At 37.8% G+C, this 24,304-nt stretch overlaps 1 protein-coding gene across 3 annotated transcripts in view; it reads left to right on the top strand.

The window, feature by feature from the left end:
- The first annotated feature begins 3,005 nt into the window (after positions 1-3,005).
- The window catches only part of LOC121317633 (bifunctional protein GlmU-like), a 33,044-nt gene continuing 11,745 nt past the window's right edge, over positions 3,006-24,304 (top strand). Inside the window, exons 1-2 of one of the 3 annotated variants that reach the window (XM_041253775.1) lie at positions 3,026-3,076; positions 23,081-23,159. Coding sequence is in view for 1 of the 3 variants with exons in the window: in XM_041253777.1 (XP_041109711.1) it covers positions 3,074-3,076 (3 nt within the window). In the remaining 2 variants the exon portion in view is untranslated. Of the gene's footprint in view, positions 3,077-22,690; positions 22,744-23,080; positions 23,160-24,304 lie in introns of those variants that run through there. The other 2 variants (XM_041253776.1, XM_041253777.1) reach the window with 2 other exon arrangements.

The following is a 24,304-nucleotide window of genomic DNA, read 5'->3' on the forward strand; positions in this document are numbered from 1 at the left end:
GTACCATTTAAAACCCCATTAGACTAAACTAAAGCTTTGAGGACAACAGTAGCAACAACTCACACAAGAAGGTGTTTAGAATAGAAGCACTTGCTTTGGATTTTGAATGCATATTTCAACGTTCATTCTTTAATGTGTGTAAAACTGGATTGGGTTAACAGGAGAATTGCCCTTGATTTACATTGCATTTGAAGAATGCTTTTGAAGGCATGAACAGGATGAGACAATCACATAGTACACATTTGAATAGATTAAAAAGAATATAAAACCACTAACAATTTAAAAAAAGTATCTTGCTGCAAAGAAATTAAAAAGGATCTGCACTTTCTAGCCACTCTCTCTCTCACTTGGTAAACCAACCATCTAGTAGCTAGGCAGCAATACAATACCACTGCTGTGTTTAACACTGAGGCAGCAATACAATACCACTGCTGTGTTTAACACTGAGGCAGCAATACAATACCACTGCTGTGTTTAACACTGAGGCAGCAATACAATACCACTGCTGTGTTTAACACTGAGGCAGCAATACAATACCACTGCTGTGTTTAACACTGAGGCAGCAATACAATACCACTGCTGTGTTTAACACTGAGGCAGCAATACAAACAAAAGCAATGTAAACAAAAGCTAGCTAACATTTCCAATACGGTCTTGTGGGGTAACCCGCTTCTGAAATGTGTAAAATATTAAACTTCCCATATTAATATTTTACAGCAAGGGCTAGTATACTGTAGAAAGAGCAATCTGATCAAAGAGTTGTGTCTATTGTTGTTAACACAAGTCAATGTAAGTAAAGTGCAACACATCTTTCTAAAGACTTTTACTCTGTTATAATGATAATGAATGTATCTGATCTCGGATAGCACTTCAATCTTGTGTCTCTGTGGTTCGAGAAAGAAGACGTATTGATGTTGTAATAAATCATGCTGACTGAAAAATAAAGTTTTAAATAAAAATGTATTGCATAATAATGGCATGTTCGAATTCAAACACATTTACAAGACTGTCCCAGAAAGAAACTACATATCTTCATGTTTGAAATCCTTCCATAAAACAACAACAACAACAACAACAACAACAACAACAACAACAACAACAACAACAACAACAATAATAATGACATTCAAAACTCTCGTACTCGCCTATCGCTGTCTCGACCTTTCTGATCCCTCCTATCTCCATCATTTCTGCCAACACCCCTCACCCCATTCCTTCAGCAGAATTGGGGCCCCAGCAAGGTCACCATTTGTGTGTGACGTTTTACAAAAACTGCATGCGGTTGGACACAGGAGCGCACAGAAGCTTGCTTTTGGTTCATTTTGTTCTTTTTATGACGGCTATGCATTTCTTTCTCGATTACAAAACACGAGTCTCTCACACAAGCAGCTTCCTGCTAATGTACAATATCAAATGCCAAACGCACTCAACCTCCTGGAAGAGATCCTACGATGCTGTGTGCAGCGTACGCACCTGTTTCAAACTTTGCATTTGATTCATATCAAATTAGCTTTGTGCTGGCTTGTTTGTATATGAATACCTCATAGGGAGCTCAAAGCAACCCACAAACATGAGTGAGTCTCATTGGGACTGACGGACCACCCTGTAGTGTATGAACTATCCTTAAGAGTGCAGAAAATATAAACAGTGTTCGGAGCGCTGCATTATGGGGTGCCATGTGTACATTAATCTTTTAACATGTCTTTTTTTTCAGATTTAACTTAAACCTTGTATTTTTTTTCCCAGATTTATAAATGTGAAAATAAATACATATTTTTTAAATGTGTACATTCAGATATAATTTATAACTCTAGTTACAAGATTTAATATTTAGGTAAATATTTAACAACTGGCCAGCTAAATCTGGAGTTTGTATGCAAATGAGCTCCACCAGCTTTGTGCTTTCACACGATTTGATTTTACTGTATTATATATATATATATATATATATATATATATATATATATATATATATATATATATATAGCCGAACAGTGCTCTGGTGCTGTGAAAGAGTTGTAAATGTCAGCTACGCGCTCCAAAGCAACAGCTACCCCTCTCTGCTCCCCGCTCCACTCCGCTCAAACTGTCCTCAACGCAGCACCGGATTGACCAATATGCCAATAACACCAGTCGCCATAATATGGATAGGGCCCCAAAAATATGAGGTAGCGTAGGGACCCCACGTCCTTTAATCCTGCCCTGCCCTTGCCCCTCAGTGGTGGAACGACCTACTACCCACGTACATCACAGGAGTGCTGAGACCCTGCCCACCTCCCAGAGCCTCCTCAAGACACACCTGCTCAAGCATTATCTGTAAACCTCACAACTCGCCTACACTGAACTACATGACACCCAATTGCACCAGTGCTTGCATCAGCTTGTACTCGCACTGAACTGCTCCATACCTTGCCGTATACTACTGCTCTTAATTATAACTACTTCCTGGATCTTGTACTTTATTTTAAGCACGTATTTTTAGTGTAAATTCAACTGCTCTTAGTCGAACTTGCTCTTAAATGTAAGACTGTACTTTATAACTGCCCGAATCTGTAATGTGATATTCTATAATTGTGTAACAATTGTGTACATAGTTGTTAAAAAACAAATACATAAATACATTAATTAATCAATTATTATTATTATTATTATTATTATTATTATTATTATTATTATTATTATTATTAATAATAATAAATAATAATAATAATAATAATAATAATAATAATAATAATAATTCATTTAAATGACTCTAGAATTTTAATTTACTTGCGTTCTGGAACAGTCAAATAACTTAAATTTGTACTTTAATGATTTGAAGTTTTACATTTATAATAGGCCTAACGGTACCAGTAAATATGTATGTTTATCTTTACAATTATATAATGGGTTTACATAAATTAAATGAATTACACTGGTGTAACAAGTGAATGAGAATCTAATTAAACAGATATCATATTGTTTATCTATTACTATATGCAAATCACACAGGTTGTGCAAGAATCTGAACTCAAACTGACCTTTGATCATGACGCATTCAGATGAGGAAGTACACTAAACCAGATCGTGAAAGATGGTGAGTTCATTTAAAACTGTTTTCGTTCATTTAAACCCAGTTTTACACATTCTTAAAATATTCACCGGACATCAGTAACTTACACTCGGTTAAAAAACCAGCATACTGAAATGTTCCACCGCTAAATGTTTGCATTGTGTATTATAAAACTAAAAATATATGCAATTAAAAAAAAAAAAAAAAAAAAAAAAAAAAAACAATAATGAAGTTCATAACGAAGTGTAATGTATTTTGTTTCACAAATATGACTTGTTTTTTTGTAGCCATGAGAACTTAAAATGAAATATCACGGCCTATACTATTTATTAGTTTATGTGCAGTAATAGCCTACTGCCACTAGGTGTCATCGTGATAGACCCTGCTTGGGGAATTTAGTCGTGCTTGTCTTAGCACTGTGGAGTTGCGTTTGGGAAGGATGGAAACCAAACAAAAAGTACAACTACGGTGTTCACGTGTATCTGTGTGTGTATTTACTTATTTAACTGTAAAAATTATATATATATATAAATGGGTCAACGCATATTTAGTGTCTCCAAGTGGATAGCAATAATAAGCAGTTAACATAATAAATAAATCAAAAGTTTTCATTTTTCTGCAAAATACCTGAGATAGGCTACTGAGGGATATATATATATATATATATATATATATATATATATATATATATATATATATATATATATATATAAAAATGCTGAAGCTTCAAATTGTATAACCCTCCTACAATGAACCCTTTTAAGTTGAATGTATTGTTTGTTAAAACTGATACAGATAAATATACACCCGAATGACATGAAGTGTATATGGTAGGTGCTTCACGTTCAATATTGGTACCCTTAAAAAATACAACATACAGCTACATTAGTTACACCGAGGTACAGATTCTTTGCATTTAGCAAAATATGCAATGAATAGTAAAATAATTATGTGTCAAAATACTTGCAATATTAGGAAACGTTTTTTGTGTTTGTATTTTCAAGTGTGTCTCTTTATCTTTATCACTTCTTATAGCTACAATAAATTATTCTTCAATAAATGTTTTTGGGGGAAAACATGTTGAGAAATGCATTAATAATAAAAATATCACATTTTCAGAAATTAAAATATGAAAAAAATATTTAATCTGCATGTTGTATCTCAATGAATTGACTACATTGAAATAAATAAGTTAAATGATGAAGGAAGATTTGAAAGGTATTCTTCACTGAGCTTCGCTGGATTCTATATTTTTAATGTGAATGCATGATACAGGTCTAGTATAAAGTGTCAATCATTTGTCAGCATTGCGTGCAAATCACATTTTAATTTGACTTGCTGTACTGACATTTCATTGAAATGCTTTCACTTCAATTCTCTTCACTTAAATTGAAAATTACCTTTTGAATGGGGAGTCTTGCATCTTGCAGCCGACCACAGACAGACTTGTAGATTTGTAAAGGTCTGAATTAATGAATTAATTCAGAGAATATGCACATTGTGATACAATGGAAGTAGAGAACTCCAATTTAAACCTCACCGTAGACACTGGCCTTGAATTTCCAAAGATCACCCTTAATGTGACATAAAGATTATTTTAATTTAAAAAATCAAAGTGCTTCAATCACAATACTCTCAAGACTCTCAATATTAAACAATGAGCTGTATCCTGGTAATATTAAACACGGAGGCATGCGAGCATTCCAGGAATGCATTTTAAAACTTCAGCAACCACATTACTAGAACAGTTCCACTAAAAAATGGAGAGCAGTAGATATTGATGCCCTGCTGTAAATAAAGAATTAGCATGATCAGTCACATGAAAAGGAAGATTATCATAACTTTTGATATAGAGACACCATAGGTTATGATAGTGTGCAGTTAAAGTAGCATTCACATCAATACCACGCTATGACAATGCAGTGTTGTACGACATTTATAAGACAGCTTGTAACTCTAAAGTTAAATCTAGAATTGTTTTTCTCTTTCACAATAAATCATGTTTCACACGTTCCGCGAGGTATACTCTAGTCCAGATGTCTGTTCTTCCAATACTGGATTGTGATGATGTTGTCTATAAAATTGCCTTGAAAGTTGCTTTGGGAAGCTTGATGCTTTATACCATTCAGCTATAAGATTTATAACAGGTGCTTCTTATCTTACTCATCACTGCACACTAGGTGATTGGATCATTGGCTTAGGTTAATTTACAGAACCCTGACTGGGAAAACCCCACTATATCTGCGCAACCTGTTACAGTTCTCTGCTTCAGTTTACAATGTAAGATCAGATTCATTTACTAGATTGGTTCTTCCCAGAGTGTCCACTGTTTTTAGGTGAAATTCATTTCAGTTTGTGGCTGCGCATGACTGGAATGAATTTCAAATAAAATTAGAACTACAGAATTTTTGTTTCGGAGGGTGGTTATTTTATTTATTTATTATTATTATTTAAATTTAGTAGTTGGCTATTGATTGTACCCCATTTTTCTCCCAATTTGAAATAGCCAATTATATTTTTAGACTCACTGCTACCACGCTGACTCGGGAGCGGTGAAGATGAACACGCGCTGCCCTCCGAAACGTGTGCTGTCAGCCGACCGCTTCTTCTCACTCTGCAGGCCCATCATGCTGCCATCCCAGAGCTACAGCGTCGGAGGACAACGCAGCTCTGGGCAGCTTGCAGACAAGCCCCCTGGCGCCAAGCCAGCCAATAGGGTCGCTAGTGCGCAATGAGCTGAAGACACCCTGACCGACCTGTGTATACTATGCTGCTGATAAAGAGGTTAGGGTTAGGGTTAAGGTTAGGGTTATTTTGTAGCAAACCAAGTTCTTACAGCTTGCCTGCAGTATCCCCCTGTCAACACAAGTGGATTCTGTGCAGGTTTCCCTGAGTAGCACAATTCCTTGCCCTCTCCCATTCTAAATGCAGCCTGAATGAGAGACCTGGCTTTAATTGCTCAGTCCACCCTGAGAAGGCATGATCCCCTCTTTCCCAGGTACTCTGTGCCACCTGGAACACAATTGATTTGTTTGTCATTCCAACATGTATTGCAGAAATGTTTTTTCTCTAGATAATGAATTGTTTCTCAGACACAAGGGGAACAACAACCAGCACAGTGTATTTTGCTGTGCTGCTGACAGTAAATCAATGCCTCCATTCCCAGGGGTAACTAATTATTGTGTCTTTTCTCTGGTGTGGGTGCAGGGACAGGCATCTTTATCTCCTGTTAACTGTATCAGGTGAAATGTGTGAGAGGAAAGCTCTAGCGCCAACTGAAAAGATAGGTTGGTGAGATGGTCACAAATAAATACATATATTTACTGCCCTGCTCTCCACAAAAGAGGTTGGATATTATGTGTTATATTTTACATTTTTATCAGTTACCATTTCATACAGGGTCAGTGTAACCTTGACATTAATCTTGATATCTAAATTACAACAATGTACCATAGTCATTTTTCTTAGATGATTTTATTTTTAAAGCATTAAATCAAACCCTATCAGCAAAGTACAGTATGTTGTACCTACTCAGACACAATTGTAAATAATGTTGTTATGATGGAGTCAATAGAAAGGCATTCTCTTGACAAACTTTCTGAATTGTCAGTTCAGTTTTTGAAGTGTCAAGCAGACCTCTTTCATATGGTATTGAAGCATGCATTATTTGAGCGATCCATTTTGGATTTTTGTCCCCCTGTTCAGTGAATCCTCTGCCAGTTCTCTCCCATTATTTTCCTTTACCTTTTTGATGTGACAGAACAAACCACGTCCTATTAGGATTAGGTCTTTGAAGCCCTTTGAAGCTGTGCAAGGTTTTCTTTAAACTGAGAGCTCACAATGTAAGCTGTGCAAGGTTTTCTTTAAACTGAGAGCTCACAATGTAAGCTGTGCGGCTCTAGGCTTTGAATTGTTGTGTGAATGATTGGTAGTCTTCAGCAAAGTCTTCTGACAATTTATTCAATTTAATATATATATATATATATATATATATATATATATATATATATATATATATATATATATATATATATATATATATTATATATAGTTTTTATATCAGTATTAATATATAGTTGTTATATCCGCCAGCATTTTATTGTGCAGCTGTATGAATATTGGTAACAGAAGAGTTGAGTGAATGCCATCGAGGTATTTAAGAAACCATAGTTATGGAAGTAAATGGAAATGTGGGCAAGGTGCAGTGTCAAAGATAAGTGCGAGTAGAAAAACCGTCAGTGATGTCAGAAAACGTGTTGAAAAGAGGAAAGCATGCAACAGCATTTGAATGTTGAATTCAACCGGTAACAAGAGGGTTAACCTTTATTGTAAGCAGGTTATTTTACAATGCCAGATTTGAAATGCCCTTGCTATTCAGTCATTTCCCATCATCTATTCTATTTGTTTGTGCCACTAATAGAGATATGACTTCAATGGGGGAAATCAATAAATAAGCACCAGTCAGGGAAGGTGGGCACAGTTTTGGTAGGAGGGATTTTGAGTTGTAACAGCAGAAACACTTTAAAACCAGGTCATTTGACCAAATGAATAGAATGATTACAATGACTAAAAAAGGCTTTTGGCAAAATTAATACAGAAATCCTTCAAAATTCCCAGCACTCCTCTATATAAACTGAGATTTACTTTACAGTTCTTCAAGGGCTCTTAAAAAGCCAGGCACAAAACTAGCACTCCTGGATTGTTTAAAAGCCTGAGTTTAATAACAGAAAAGAACGAGAGCTCTGCACCATGTTTTCATGCCTTTTTAAGATTTCTAATGCATTTTCTTACCCCTCATCCTCGCCAGCAACACTGCCACTTGTAACCCTTTCTTTCTCTGCTTGTATTTGAAATATTCAAAGACAACACAACAGATGCAAAATTACAGCTGCTTTCTCATACCTGGTCTCCTAAATGTGTCACTCCAGTGGTCTGGCTGAAATTTGTATTAAAAAAATGGACTCATCTGAGGGATTGACCTCATAGTTTAGGTTTGGTCAACACATCTATATTACATACTGCAGCGTGATCCCTCTATAGACATATACAGTATGCTCTAGTTCATCATGCATATGGATACTGCTCTCTTGACTGTGTCAGGAGCTGATATCTTTCTGTCTTACACTTCAACTATAGAGCTTACAGTGGTGATAAACATCTATTATATACTGTACTATATACTGTATATGCGTCTCCCTTGATGCCACCTCAAACAAAAACATTAACACCATAATATACCTAGCACAGGATGCAGAACCAAAAGACCAAAGAGAAAGATGCAAAACCGCTTGGGAAGGGGCACCGTTCAATATATCACCTACTAGTGGGATTTAATGACACCTAGTGGAGGAGAAGAACATTACAGAATATTTGCATTATGTCTACCCTTGGAATGTGGCAGAGAAAGTACGTAGGCCTTGAGTTGATTTTTGAAAGGCTCTAAATTACTTAATTAGACCAATAATTGGTAATAATTGGTCCAATTAAGTAACTTATGGCAAAGATGGAACAAAAGCCAGGAGGGACACAGGCCCTCCAGGACCGGAATTGTCCACCCCTGCACTAGGGGTAGATGTACTAAAGTGTCACAAACCACTTGCAAACGAGTTGGCAGTCTAGGGTGAAATGTACTAGACAAGCGCAATGCTGTTTGCGACTTTTTAGGGAATGCCTTGCAGCAGTTTTTCTTTGCAGTTGAAGCCTAGATGAATCTGGAATTATGGGCGTTCCTACATGAATTCGCAAAAAGGCGGCCGAGACAGTGCAAATGAGGGTTCTGAAATATTATAATGAGATGTACTAAAGCTGCGGGCAATTGCGACACTTACAATTGCATCAGTGTGTTAAGAACTTTTGAAAGCATGTTTTAAACAGTCGCAAATGTTGCTAGCATTTCCCAGTCTGCTTTTTCTTGTGCATTGCCAGTTGTGCTCAGTGCATTTTTGAGGCAAACACCCAAGTACCTAATTTTCACTAAAGTCAGGGTGAACTTACAAGCCTTGAAAACACATTTATATGGCATTGCTGGTTTTCCCAGCGTGTTGGGAACAATAAACTGCACACATGTGCCACTAAGCCCTCCAGCTCATTCTGAGCATCTGTATAGGACCGTGATCTATTGTGTGTTAATTGTCTAGGCTACTAAGCAGACCAAGTTAAAAATAATACTAATTCAAATAAAATAAAACCCCTAATTTTTTAGTTTCAATTTAAAGTAATCTTTATTTCGCATTGCACACCAGTGTGTACGACGCAGCAGCATCATTTATATTGTGTTACCAGCAGGATAAAGTACAAGAAAAGCGCTCTAGGTGTTCTTTTGATTTTATTACTTCACTGTACAGGCCTACTGGACAGATTTATATTTGTACATAATGTAATGTGTACCCTATCAAAACACATTAGTGTTATTTCAGTGCAATGATTTATATTTAAAATACATGGGGAACTGTAAATATATGTGCGTGTGATTTTATTGTATTGTTTTTAAACCCGACACCTCCTTGTGTCGGATAAACATGTCCGGTTTAGCGAGGGGCTGCTGTATGATTATGAAAAGCTTTTTGGGGGTGAAGGTTGGGCCCCACTATAGAATCTGATGGGATTAAACTGCCTTTTCATATTATATATATATATATATATTATATATATATATATATATATATATATATATATATATATATATATACAGTATTAAAATAGGTAAAATGGTATGGGGTGCCATGTGTATCTTTTTAAGAATTTAATCTTGTTAAGTTTTTAAGATTTAGTTAAATATTTAGCTAAATCTTAAATCTTATAACTAGATTTAGATTTTTTTTACACATGGCACCCCATAATATAAAGATTATTATTATTTAGCTAAATCTTATATATCCTAACTGTTGTTAACATTTAGCGAAATATTTAATTAAATCTTAAATCTCTTAGCAAGGTCACCGTTTGTGTGGGACGTTTTACAAAAACTGCATGCAGTTGGACACAAGAAGAGAGGCGCACAGAAGCTTGCTTTTGGTTCATTTTGTTCTTTTTATGATGGCTGTGCATTTCTTTCTCGATTACAGCACACAAGTCTCACACAAGCAGCTTCCTGCTAATGTACAATATCAATATGTAATACGATGATTGTAGCATTAACAGTCGTGGTTGTAATATACATTGTCATTATTTTTTAAAGGACTAAAATAAGATAAACGCTAGATATTTTGTTTCTTTGTTCTGCTCGCGATTACTTTAGTGTTTGTGAACGCGTATGACTTTTCATTTAACAAACAAATAGTACATTGATCAAACTTTGTTAGCTTGTGCATGTGTGTAGATGTTATGTTTTAAAAACTGGTAAAAATAATGCTTTTAGTTTGCATGTACGGGAATAAAGCACAGAGCCAATCATAAAGAGTTTCTGGGCATGTGCGAGAAACTTGTAAACCTCTTGTTTTGCAGTTGATAGATTCCCTTAGCTATTTTCCATTCAGATGCACATTCAGTAGAGAGTAAGTAGCACCTGCTTGAGACACAGTCATGTCTTTGATTCACTGGACACGAGTGAGGGCTGCGAGGAGGAAGACACCTCAGGACTTAATAATAGGAGTGATGTGCTTTGTGACTTAGAGGTGAGTAAGGAGATTCCCCTTGTCTCTCGGAGAGTCGCGGCAGTGAGACCAAACGAATCGGCCTCAGAGGTTGGGAAGCAACCGATAATTCCCCCAAGGGGAACCTAGAGGTGAGGAAATAGAAAGACGATGGAAGGTTCGATAGATTTGGCTGGGGGTCCCCCTTGTCTGGCTGAGAACCTTCCTGGAGGAGGACGAAGCCAGCAGTGGCTGAGAAGTGAGCTTCACTTACCCCCAGAGGGGGACTGTTGCAGAGGTGGAGCGGCCAAATAGCAGAGGAAAGCATAGTGGGGGAGGTTTAGCAGATGTTATTGGTAGGAAGGAAATAGAGGGAGGAGCCCTCACTCATGCCTCCGAATCACATCCAAGGCTACAATAATATCCACTTTTTTGCGGGTATTAAAGTAAAACACAGCTGTCACTCAGATTCACTCGTGTTTGATTTTCATTGATGAGAAAACTAGTGGTGCTCAACAGGGGCATTGTTTCTTGGAAGTGGCACCTATTGATTGTCAGAAAGCAACATCTGTGTTCAGTTCATGGCGAGTGGAGCTCGTTTTAAAGGCTTAATGGTGCATGTAACCAGGACAGAACACAGCGCTTTGTGAGCACTATGCAATTTGCCTCTGAACTGTCAACATGTGATTGATTAGAAAACAAAACAAATTTGTTTAACAAAAAAGTTATTTGTTGATTGTAAACATGTGACACCATTAGCATTAGCTCAAGATTTAATTAAAGACATGAGACTTCTTATTGACCCACCTTTTCAAAGTTTTAACTCCAGTTTAATTATCTCTTACTTTTCGAAGAAGACAAAATATCTGTTTAACAGGGCTAGAACTGAACAACTAAGTTCTGTATTTCAGCTCACTAGCTGTTCATGGTAATCATGATGACGATGTAGCTGCAGAATATGGCGAATCTGTGAAAGACTGCAAATTCCCATGTGTGCCTAATTGTCCAGGCATTTAAATCAGTTTTTGCAAAGATTTTTTTTTTTTTCCAGACAGCTGCACTTGTTATATTATCCATCTACTGCAACATTGTAGTTAAAAAGTTAAATGAAGCTTTCTCATGGTATTGTTCTACCAAGAGTACCCTCTCCGTGCTCATTTCTTGATAAGATAGGTACCATGTGTATCTCATTGCTATCACTTCCATCTTGAATTAAAGAAAAGCCATGAGGACGAATTAGGAATCATTCTGTAGTGTTTTCATTTCGTAAAAGTTGACTTGAGAAGAAAGTTTTCATTTGCTGTGTTATCTCTCTCAAATCCCATTAAAAACGGGTTAATGCAGTGGCACTAATTTCAAACCCACTTCATCTCACTACATCAGCTATGATTTCCATTACAATAATCACTGATGTAAAAGAACACACTTTTATGTACTCTTGTATGTCTCCATTAAAAAAAAGGATTAGGGAAATATTAGACACATGGGGTCCTCTCTTCGATCTTCGTGCAATCCCATTGCTAAATTTGTGCCTCGCAAAAAAATAGTGCTTTGGCACAAAATGAGAGATATTCCAAAATGGCATAAAGGAGTTACGAGACATTGGAATATAGCAGTTTTTTGAGCAATTGGCAAATCTGTTTGCGCATTCACTACCAATATAGCAACTGCACACAACAGCCAAGCAAGAATACAGAATGAAGGACAGTCACCATTAGTAATGGCATTACCCCGACAAGCTGCTATCATTGGTGTCGCCACAGTATGTACCGATATGACAGCAGACGAGACCACACAATATATCGTGCACACATACATACAGACCATTCAAATACACAATGGCTCCACAGCTAGGCGCTGAGTTTTCAAATTAATGTACTGATAACGCCACTGTTTTATCAAATACCGACAGTATTGTATCACGAGGAAATACTATATAGGTTTCGTTAAAGCCCAGCTGATCCGACATAGCTGTATGTTTTTTAAGTAAAATTTTAAAAAGGCTTTCGATACTGTCTTTTTTTCTAAATGATTTTTTTTTAATGCAAGTCAAGCATTTTTATATACACAATACACAGAAATGCATTATGTTATTCATTCTACTCACCCATTTGAACATCATGATTAAGCCCAGTTTGTAAGGTTTTGAGTGTCGCCGGAATGGATTTTTTTCGTTATGACTCTTTTTTTTCTTTAAGAATAATAATTAATTCTAAATATGCCCCTAAAATGTTAGTTGTAGCCTATTATGAATTCTCAATAAACTAACAGTCTCTGTACAATTAGCAACATCGACATTCAGCAAACTGGACAGCTGCATAAAAACGGACACAAATTACAGTTAACAGAACTGTTTGTCCCGCCTTAGCTAACTTATGATTGGACTGCTGCAGAGAACATACAGGTCTTTGATTGGTTGATCGTATCACTGGTCTGATTTTAGGAAAACGTTAACCGCAGCTGCCCACCCCTCACCCATAATGCACAGCAGCCTATGAATAGCCAAATAAAGCAATGGGCCACAAGATGTGAGATGCTTTATTTCCATACTTTGATGGCACACGTTTGATGCCGATATGCCTGTGTAGCAGTGAGGAACACATATAACTGTATATGTACACACTACCTCTGTCCATCATATCAATACAGTGATAAAACACATAACTGCTCCGCCCATCCAGTGTGTGTGGATGGAGGGCGGGGGAGGGGGTTCTGTACTATTGTAAGTTTGTACCATTGTACCCAACTCCAGAGTGGACTGATACTCTGACACTATTTGAGCCAGCAGTGCGCAGTTATTGGAACTACCGCATCGCAATCATCGCGCAGATATTGGTATATTCAGATGAATTAGGGCTTTCACCCAATTCTAATTTAATTGCGCTATGTGCATATTGAACATCCACCTAGGGCTTTACACAGGTTGAAGCATGCGTATATTCTGGTATATAAGGCTATTCAATGTAAATTATATAAATATACTTATTTAAATGAACACCTTATTGCTTCCCATAGTAACCATAGCCTCAGATCTCATTCTGATGTGCGTACTGAGGCTGGTAAAGGATCCTTTGCTTATTATGCCCCATGGTCCTGGAATGAGTTCCAGTCCAAACTAAAGCTGCTTACCCAGATATCTTTATTGCAATTTAAGAGTAAACTGCATGATTTCGTGACAGAGAGTTGTAACTGTTTAAATAGTTGACTACTTTTGTGTATTTTGATTATTGTTTTAAATGTGATTTGCCTGTGTCTTAATTGTATTTTATTGTGTATTTGTTCCTGTTGTCCGATTGACTAGCTGCTACCTGCTTGGCTAGGTCTCACTCGTAAAAGAGGTTTTAATCTCAATGTGACTACAAGGATAATAAATAAATATATATATATATATATATTATATATATATATATATATATATATATAATATATATATATATAAAATATAAAAATATTTTTTGCAAAGGCTTTGTGCACACAAGCCATCGTCTTATATATTATAGATTATAAAACGACAACTCTTCTGTCTAGAAAAAAACAACTGGTTTTCTCAATAAGGTGTCTAGAAGAGCTAGTATTCCGATATTATCCAGAATACGGATGGATTCATTCAGAATACCCTGTTTACATGGCATGGAATAGCTATTCAAATTTTCCACTATTCCGAATACAACTGGAATCCTGATAGAATAGGACAACTGGAATAGGTAGCCGGATAGCAATATGGGTGCAGTCAATTGCACCTATCACGCGCGGCAGGTGCGCGACCTCATAAAAACCCTGCATTATCTCCTCACTGTTTGCTCTGGTACTGGGGAATTTAATATGTTCCTCAGCACGTCGAAGCAATGCGGTTATGAACCAGTCAAGGTGTCGGACACGGCTGACAGGGTGATCCCCACTGTATCACCTGCTACCTTCTGGAAGGTCCCGGTAGGCAGGACACACATACAGACATACACTACCAATTGCTCAGACAAGGCATGACTGCGCAGGTTTGTTCTAGCCAGGTCATCATGCAGCATATGGCATAGATGAGTCGAAACGATACCTGGACACAATTTGTGTGCTGAGGCTGGTGCACCCTTTCAGCATATCTTCGCCTATATCGGGGTTGCTGTTGCTGGGTGTGCCTTGCATCATTCACATCCACATATCGACGGACACGCTGCATGCTACCCACGTTTCCCATTGTTGCCTGTTTGTAGTCAGTGCTGGAATGGTAGTGTGCGCGGAGTTAACGCAGTCCTTTTACAATCCTTATTCTGCGCGTCACAAACCTGGTTACTTGCTTGGCGCATACCTTCGAATATACCAGGATCACGCATGTTGTTGGCCACTCCCCCCATATTGCACGATGCATACATTTGATTTCTGCACAGCGCAGAATGGATTGTGATGCGCAAAAGGAAGTTTCGAATATAGCAACTTGCACAATTTTGGTACAACGGCTATTTGTGACGCGCATACCCCTCTGTACAGTGCGTAACCCTTTCGAATATCGGGCCCATGCTCCTTATATTTTACTGAAAATAGGAAAATATGAATTTTTAAAACATCTAGAATGATAATTATCTTTTGGGATGCATATTTAACCCATATTCTTCTCTTTTTTGGGAGTTGTTTAATGAATATTGAACAACAGATTGTTTTATTTAACAGCAACCTAGAACAATGTAATGCATACAAAACTGTATTTAATACCTCAAATGCTTAAAAAACACAACGTAAATTCATAAGTGCAAGCTTCATGAAAAGAGCCTTTGCTATTACTTTGACTAGAAACTCAAAACTATTGAAATAAAAAGCTACAGTTTACACACTGGTCAGGTACTGTATAAAGTATAGAAGCTTTACATTTACTCTTAGATTTACATATTTGGTTGGTCTAACCTTGGTTGTTATTTATTGCAAAGTATGGCGTGCACATTTCTGAATCACATTTACAGATGGGTGTAATCCCACTGGCCAGGAAAATGGACACAAAACGTCACGCATCCTGCACAGATATTTTGTGGGTTTAGTTTATAAGCCACACACTGGAAATGCTCCAAGTTATCTTACATCTCTGTACATCTACCTATGCACTGAGATTAAATGATGGGCCTACTTTTAAAATCCCTACATTGAGATCTAACATGGGCTGCCGGCGTGCCTTTGTACAGCAGGCATCTCATCTTTGTACAGCAGGCATCTCATCTTTGTATAGCAGGCATCTCATCTTTGTATAGTAAGCATGTCATCTTTGTATATCAGGCATCTCATCTTTGTATAGTGGGCATATCATCTTTGTAAAGCAGGCATCTCATCTTTGTATAGTAAGCATGTCATCTTTGTACAGCAGGCATCTCATCTTTGTATAGTAGATATCACATCTTTGTACAGCAGGCATCTCATCTTTGTATATCAGGCATCTCATCTTTGTACAGCAGGCATCTCATCTTTGTACAGTAGGCATCTCATCTTTGTACAGCAGGCATCTCATCTTTGTATATCAGGCATCTCATCTTTGTACAGCAGGCATCTCATCTTTGTATATCAGGCATCTCATCTTTGTATATCAGGCATCTCATCTTTGTACAGTAGGCATCTCATCTTTGTACAGCAGGCATCTCATCTTTGTATATCAGGCATCTCATCTTTGTACAGCAGGCATCTCATCTTTGTATATCAGGCATCTCATCTTTGTATATCAGGCATCTCATCTTTGTATATCAGGCATCTCATCTTTGTATAGTGGGCATATCATCTTTGTAAAGCAGGCATCTCATCTTTGTATAGTAGGCATCTCATCTTTGTACAGCAGGCATCTCATCTTTGTATAGTAGGCATCTCATCTTTGTACAGCAGGCATCTCATCTTTGTATAGTAGGCATCTCATCTTTGTACAGCAGGCATCTCATCTTTGTACAGCAGGCATCTCATCTTTGTACAGTAGGCATCTCATCTTTGTACAGCAGGCATCTCATCTTTGTATATCAGGCATCTCATCTTTGTACAGCAGGCATCTCATCTTTGTATATCAGGCATCTCATCTTTGTATATCAGGCATCTCATCTTTGTACAGTAGGCATCTCATCTTTGTACAGCAGGCATCTCATCTTTGTATAGTAAGCATGTCATCTTTGTACAGCAGGCATCTCATCTTTGTATAGTAGCAGTACAGCAGGCATCTCATCTTTGTACAGCAGGCATCTCATCTTTGTACAGCAGGCATCTCATCTTTGTACAGTAGGCATCTCATCTTTGTACAGCAGGCATCTCATCTTTGTACAGCAGGCATCTCATCTTTGTACAGTAGGCATCTCATCTTTGTACAGCAGGCATCTCATCTTTGTATATCAGGCATCTCATCTTTGTAAAGCAGGCATCTCATCTTTGTACAGCAGGCATCTCATCTTTGTATAGTAAGCATGTCATCTTTGTACAGCAGACATCTCATCTTTGTATAGTAGATATCACATCTTTGTACAGCAGACATCTCATCTTTGTCTAGTAGGCATGTCATCTTTGTACAGCAGAAGCAATGTTGTGCACATTTATTATTATAGACTCAGAGACAGAAGCTGCAGTGAAGCAATGTTGTGCACATTTATTATTAGAGACCCAGAGACAGACTCTGCAGTGAAACAATGTTGTGTACATTTATTATTAGAGACTCAGTCAGATGCTGCAGTGAAGCAATGTTGTGTACATTTGTTAATAAACACAAAACACAGGAACAAACAAACTGTAGCATGAGGACCAAAATAAAGATTTTAACAAAACAAGCAACCGTAACTAGGCTAGGCATTCACCTTCACTATAATTACTACCACACATCAAAACACACCAAACTCCCTTCTCCAAACAAAGGATTTTCCTCCCCGTTATACAGTTGGCCACTCCCCAGTTAGCGCTCAGTTTCTTAACTGGGGAATGACCACTCGTGTGATTGTTGGCAGAATTGACCCCATCCCTTCCAGTCTTCCATTCCCTCACACACTATTGACACAAGCAGGGTCATGTAAATTGGAATTGGTTTATTTTTAATGAGTTTATTTTGTATCGCTGTTTTTATGATTGTTTGACGTGTTTTTTGTCCCGTTTGAATGATTTGTCTCTTTGTTTTTTGCCATTTTATGTTTTTGTTTCTTGCTGCCTTCTATTGCCAGGACCCCCTTGTGAATGAATGTATATCTCAAGGGCTCTAGACTGGTTAAATTGACACATTTGAAATGTGAGATATTTGTATCATTTTTAATGAGCTCCAATCTGAAGCTTTAGGAATAGGAAGCCATGCAGTAAAGTGACATGGTGACAAAGGAGAGAAAGAGGACTGGCGAGAGACTCCTCTGCAGTCTTGCTTCAGGAGATTGAGGCATGTTGAGTGTACATGGTTTTTCTGCACATTTTGAAGGCTCTGCCCAGCCTGAACAGTTTTTTTGTAAGTAGTAAAAGCGAATGCCCAGCCTACGTCTTTGTGTTTGTTTAAACCTTTATTTTGGCCTGTGTGCCTGTTTATTTGTTACTTTGTTCATGTGTTCTGTTTAAAGTGTTTGTTTATTAAAGTGTGCGTTTGTGCTTCATTCTGCAGTTTCCTGGCTTCTGAGTCTTCAGGAATTTTTTGCATATCCTTATAATGTTGTGTTCTTTTTAACATTGTTGTGATTCTGTGATTGTTTAAAAAAAAAAAAAAAAAAAAAAGTGGTGTTGTATGTATTTTAGTAATTATTATCCCTCGGCCAAGGGGGCGTCTGTCACACCTATCTTGAGAAATGCCACATTATGGTGTACAGTAGCCGATTTAAGTCCTTGATTGACATTTTTTTGCTGGTCTAATTGCAGTGCTATGTGTGCCACACTGTTCTGCAGATGTAATTTTCACATCATGTAAATTGCAGGTTGAAAATGTGATAGAGTAGTTTTGTTTTGTCAGATCTCATGACCTACTCTATGCAAGACTGAGATATGTGTAAGTAAATGAACTGAAAGAGTTCTTTTGTTAACAGTAGTCAAGGTCTGTATGATATTGTGCTTCATCATGTGATGTAGTAGAATTGAAAGGATAAACTATACTGCATTAGGTTCTGGTGATTTACTGTATCACCTTTATGAATAAAGAAAGAACGTCTGTACTATTTCCAACACAAATGGGATTCTGTATTTAGTTTGCTTGGTATGTTGAATTTGATCTGTTCTCTCTTTTATTGGCTGTCTGGGACACATTCCATTCAAAAATGAAAGGGAAAGAAAGTGTCCAGGTGATTGTGGGTTGCTTTAAATCATTAATACAATTCAGATTTCAATTACTCAAAAAGGGGCATGTTGACAAATCCTTTACCACTGTGCTAAGCTTCTAAAAAGAAAACAGTGTTATAAATAACTCAGGAGGTTAATTTAAAAGATCCTGCCCAATACTTAGTTCTGTATAGTTACAACTTTTTTTTTTTTTTGTATGACATTGTTTTACATTGTAGAAACAAGAGTGGCATTTTCTGACACCTCAATACGACCCATCAGAATCTTTTACCATATTTTTCCCCCATTGTAAAAAAACTAGGGATAGCAATTCTGATGGGGAGGTACATTGTGACAGTACATCGACTTTCAGTCTAACCGCTGCCCAGACCCGAAAAATGAACCGAAAGAAAACCAAGAACGTAAAGTAATGGCTTTCTCAAAGGAAAGCTGTACTGCCGAAGAAAGACTGGAGATTGTCCAAAAGCAAGAGAATCTGAACATCATAAAGAAAGCAGTCTTCGGCGTTCGTCTACTGCAGTCCTACCTGTCAAACATTGGTGATTTACGGACAATAGAAACCATAGCCACCACACAGCTCGACAGTATAGTGGACTTTATCATTCATTAAAAAAACTAGAAAGCTCTGAATACTAGCCCTGCACCATTAGAGGAGTCCACCTCTTCATTTCCCATTGCACCTTCTTTGGAGACGTTTCAATTAACATAAGGCAGTCTCTATCAAAGCCAATGAAATGCAAGTGCGTCATCTACTCAGACTTGGGAGTCTGAGCAAACAAACAAAAGTGCCAGCATAGATCAAAAACTTAAAAAAAAATGTTCAGAGTTTCCAGTGCTTGTTCATGCTTCGCAGCCGGTAATACCATCTCTAGGTTCTGTGGACTGGAAACTCTTGAGGTTCTACTGTCCACAGAACCTCTCAATACACATTGAACCCACCATTATTCTAGTTACATCAGTGTCTTACTGAGGTTATGTTTAGGGTTTGAATAACTATTGTACAATACAGCAATTTAGCTTTTGGCTTATAAAGCAATTTCTTTTTTTTGTATCTAATAGGCGACTGTTTCTATATTTTTATTGTGAATAAATAACTACATAGATGTGAAATTGGATTAAAGTTCCACATTATGGCAGCAGTACTTCATGGTAGGTAAGGTAGAGAAACTTGAAACACCAGGTAAGAATCAGGCATGATTTTAGACCTTTCTTGCATATTGAAAGTCTGCAGCAGGATCTCCTTTACTCTAACCAAGCCCTGGCTGCTGTACCACACACACATTCCCACTGTACTGTGCATGCAATCCCAAACAAACTCACACAACTCATCTAGCAGGAGAAGCCTCAAGCTGTCCCAATGCACCCATATCACGTGTAGCATACTGAGATCAAGTGTACTGTAATAATAACATATCAAAGAGTTCCATGATCAGGAGATAATCCCAGAAAGTAGGAGAAAGCTGACTTACTTGAAATAGTCTGTTCCATTGGTAAAAAAAAAAAAAGCAAAAAATAAAACAATTGCAATGTCATCCCTAAGACTGTGAGTGCTGTATGAGGTTGTTAGTGGAGATGAAAGATAAGGTACTTTTCTTTGCAGACTCTTGAAAACAAATATGCAGCAATGATATTGTATCTCACTGGGTAATAACAAGCAATTCAATCTGCCACACAGCAGGCAGTGATGAGAGAAACAACAAATCGTGCATAATGGCAACTCACTTTATTGTACGCTGCTTAGCATGTAGACAGGTATTGCATTGCTGTGTACTGCTGAACAGTTACTGGGAAGCTATTTATGTAATCGTAGGTTTGATTATAACAACTTCTGCTTCATACTGAGCACTTGTAATCTGTACTACATCACAGTAAAATAAAGTGAAGAATAGAATACTTGTAAAATGCGTGATAAAAAAATGAAATCCTCAGAATTTGCACATTCTAATGTCCAATATACTTTTAGCTAACAAATTAGTCCTATACATGGTCTCTGCCATGCACAGCTATTCATCATAATGGTCTCAAATGTGCAATTTTAAAAGAAACACGTGTTTTAGCAATCATGCATTTTCCTATTTAAACATGATAGCTGGTAAAGAAGTCTCTGTTTGCAAGCCATGCTTTTGGACTGTCTGCACTTAGAAATCTCTGTTTGCAAGCCATGCTTTTGGACTGTCTGCACTTTCTGGGTCATTTTACCTAAAAGGTGAACCTGTCCCCACCTCTTCACTGGCTTCTTTCATGTCAATAATCAATTAGCTGCCCATTGACTGATACTTGTATGCTTTCAGCCAGTAACATACTTTGACCCAGAAGACACTACTACAGTGAAATGACCAAGGACGTAAATCAGTAAGAGACTCCATGGACAGCATAGCTTGCAAACAGAGATTTCTTGAACGTAGAGTAGTACCAGTTTGCTGCAATGTGTTTTTTCACAACTCCACACTGAGACATGTGTAGCTGATGAAGTTGCAACATGGGTAACACATGTGGAATGGTTTTGTTAACTTCATCACTTTATTGTTTCTATAGTATTTTTAAACTTTAATTTTCATCATATAAGTGACTGATCAATAAAACAATTAATGTCATAGTATGCAGGAGAGCCCACCAGCAGTGTCACGGTTCAGTACTAAAAAGCATAACTCCTTTCATTGTGATCCCACTTTGACCTGAAATTAGCAAGAATATAATGTATTGGAGGTTTTTTTTTTTTTTGGGGGGAATCGATTTGAGGTCACATAAGAATTGCTTTATAAATAATAAGAAACACCCACCAATATTTTTCAGAAGTTTGTTTTTTATTTTAATTTTTTTAATTAAAGGCAGTGGAATCTGCCCCTTTCGTCTAAATGGAGACAAACTCTGCCTTTATTATCACCATCTGAGGCACAGCGTTGCTTTCTGGGTTTATCTGTCCTGTTGAATACAGTTTGGTGAGTTCAAGTTTAATTAATTGAATTACCCACATTCCAATACCCTGGCTAGGGTTAACACCGTTTATCTTCTTTGAAATGTCCAAGTTGGTAAGAACTTTGTTTAATGACTCGGGCATTGGAGGTTAAGCGATAGCCTAGAGTAGAGAGTACCCCCTCTGGGAAATGGGAAATAGGCCACCAATAACACTAGCAATTGTCTAATTGAAGATCTTACACTCAAGTAGTGACCAGACTGAGCCATATAGCAGGTAGAATGATTCTTAGTTCCAGAACCATGTAGAGTGGAATCCCTCTATTTTGACCCCCAAGTGGCCAAGTACAAGGGCAGACTGTCCCAGGGCTCTTTGTAAAGGAGATGAGATAGTGGAAGAGTTTTCCAGTTTGTTTAGTAATACTAATTAGAAGGCAGGGAAGAGAGTGCTCTCAATAAAGGACTTGTCTTCATATCGAGGAGAGGACTTTATTCTCTACATGTGTATTTTAATTAGATATTTAAATAGGATCATGTTATATACTTCTTTCAAAGATTCCACAGCATAGTGCTGGCATCTGTATCTGCTGTAATAAACAGCTTCAAGAAAACAGACACAAACTGGATTGCTCTGTCTCATCTGGAGAATGAATGTGAGCGCTAATACTGAACCACCTACACACAACAGGCAGGGCTATTGCTAGATGGAGTGTGTCAAGGGTTATCCCCAGGCAGAATATAAACCTGTGATCTTTTGACCCAGATGTGCCATTTATTAAGGCCAGCTATATGTATTTGTGTTGTCACTTATGTTGCAGTAACACTTTACATGTTGTCTGTCTTTTCTTGTGTATAATAAGGCAGCTGATTAATGACTGAATAACCCCCCCCCCCCCTTTTTTTTTGTTGTGCCCCAGTCTCACTGATGGCTCTCAGTCTCCAAGCAGCTCTGGAGTTGTGAAGCTGCAGGTGGGGGAAGCAATTTCATGGTTCATGCACTGCTGTAATCTTTCAACAGCCCTGCCTTTTCGTTGAAGTTTTAAGAATACAAGGTTTAAGTATTTCAGCTCTGTCAAATTAATCACCAGGCTAAAAGGAGAAGCAGCTTTCAGCTGGGGTTTCTGAAGGTAACTATGTGAGCATTACAGGTGATTCTTTCTGTGCACTGAGGCTGAGGTGCTCCATTAATTGCCAGCAGACATATTAGCTCTCAGCTATTATTTTTTCCTCTTGCCAGTCATGGCCAGAAGACAATCAGACCATAAGGGTCGTTTTCTGCAAGAGCTAACCTTTTCCTCCCTTACAGATTGAAGCCTTTGTTGACAATGACATGCTCGGTCGGAACATTACATTAGCTCTTCATGTCCGAGGTGGTAAATTCACTGGTAAGTCAAGGAAAAACAAACACTCCATCATTTCTGCTTCATTTAGCCTATGAATGGGGTTACACTCACCTGCAGAGAGATGAGGTCAGGGCAAGCTGGGAGCATTTAAGTGCACTCTCATACTGCTTTTTCAGTATTTTGTGTGGATTATAGCAAAGGTGAGTGAGGTGAAATCAAGGAAACCAAAAGTATATTAATATTCCATACACCACAAGGTAAATCAGACCTCTGAAGAAAGTATGTTTGCTTTTATTTTTTTATTTATTTTAATTAAACTCTTTTTTAAGGGAACAGTTTAAGAATACCTGAGACATAGCATTTCAGTTGACCGCTACACGGAACGAACCTGAAGTACTCCCAATGAAAAGAATATATTTGTCTACAGAAAAACATGCAGATGCATTCATGGGTGCATTGTTTTGCTGAGAACACCAAAGGTGACACATAAAACACTTATGAAGATGAAATTAGTTTCTTTCAAGTACCTACAATAGGTAAATCTAAAAGAAACATCCAAGGGAGATAGTTTCTTGTAGTTTACCACATAAAAATACTATTTAGACATGTAAGTCCTTAAATTACATGTAAGTCCAGCATTTGTTTTAGTGTCTTATTAAAATGTTCCAAAAGCCCATCACGTTGTGGATGGTAAACCATGTATGATGGAATATATTTTGAGGGACCCACAAAGTTGTTGAATGCATTGCGAGATAAACGCCGTCCCCGAGAAGACAGTTTCACTAACTTGTTTGCCACTGACTGTGCTAATGCTGTGCATTGGGACAGCTTCTGGGTATCGGGTCGCACAGTCCACTATTACTAGAATGAACCGATACCCTGAGTCTGTGCCACCCAACAGGCCCACGATACAACCCAATCAAATGGAGCGATAACAAGTGGCAGCGGAACTAGGGGTGCACATCAAACCCCTTTTGCGGCCGTGAACTGGCATTTCGAACATGATGCCGCAAATGGAATACCATGGGCAAGCTTGAGCACCTCACTACGAAAGACTGGGGAACCAGCAGCTGTTGCACCGCTTGCCCTATCCCTGCCACCCGGGACACAGCTGGTTTTTCACAGCAAAATACGGGTAACAGATTGGAATCAAATCATTCATCATCTTGCCCGCTATACATTGCACC

This window comes from Polyodon spathula, chromosome 6 (genome assembly GCF_017654505.1).
Source record: "Polyodon spathula isolate WHYD16114869_AA chromosome 6, ASM1765450v1, whole genome shotgun sequence".
Taxonomy (NCBI): Eukaryota; Metazoa; Chordata; class Actinopteri; order Acipenseriformes; family Polyodontidae; genus Polyodon; species Polyodon spathula.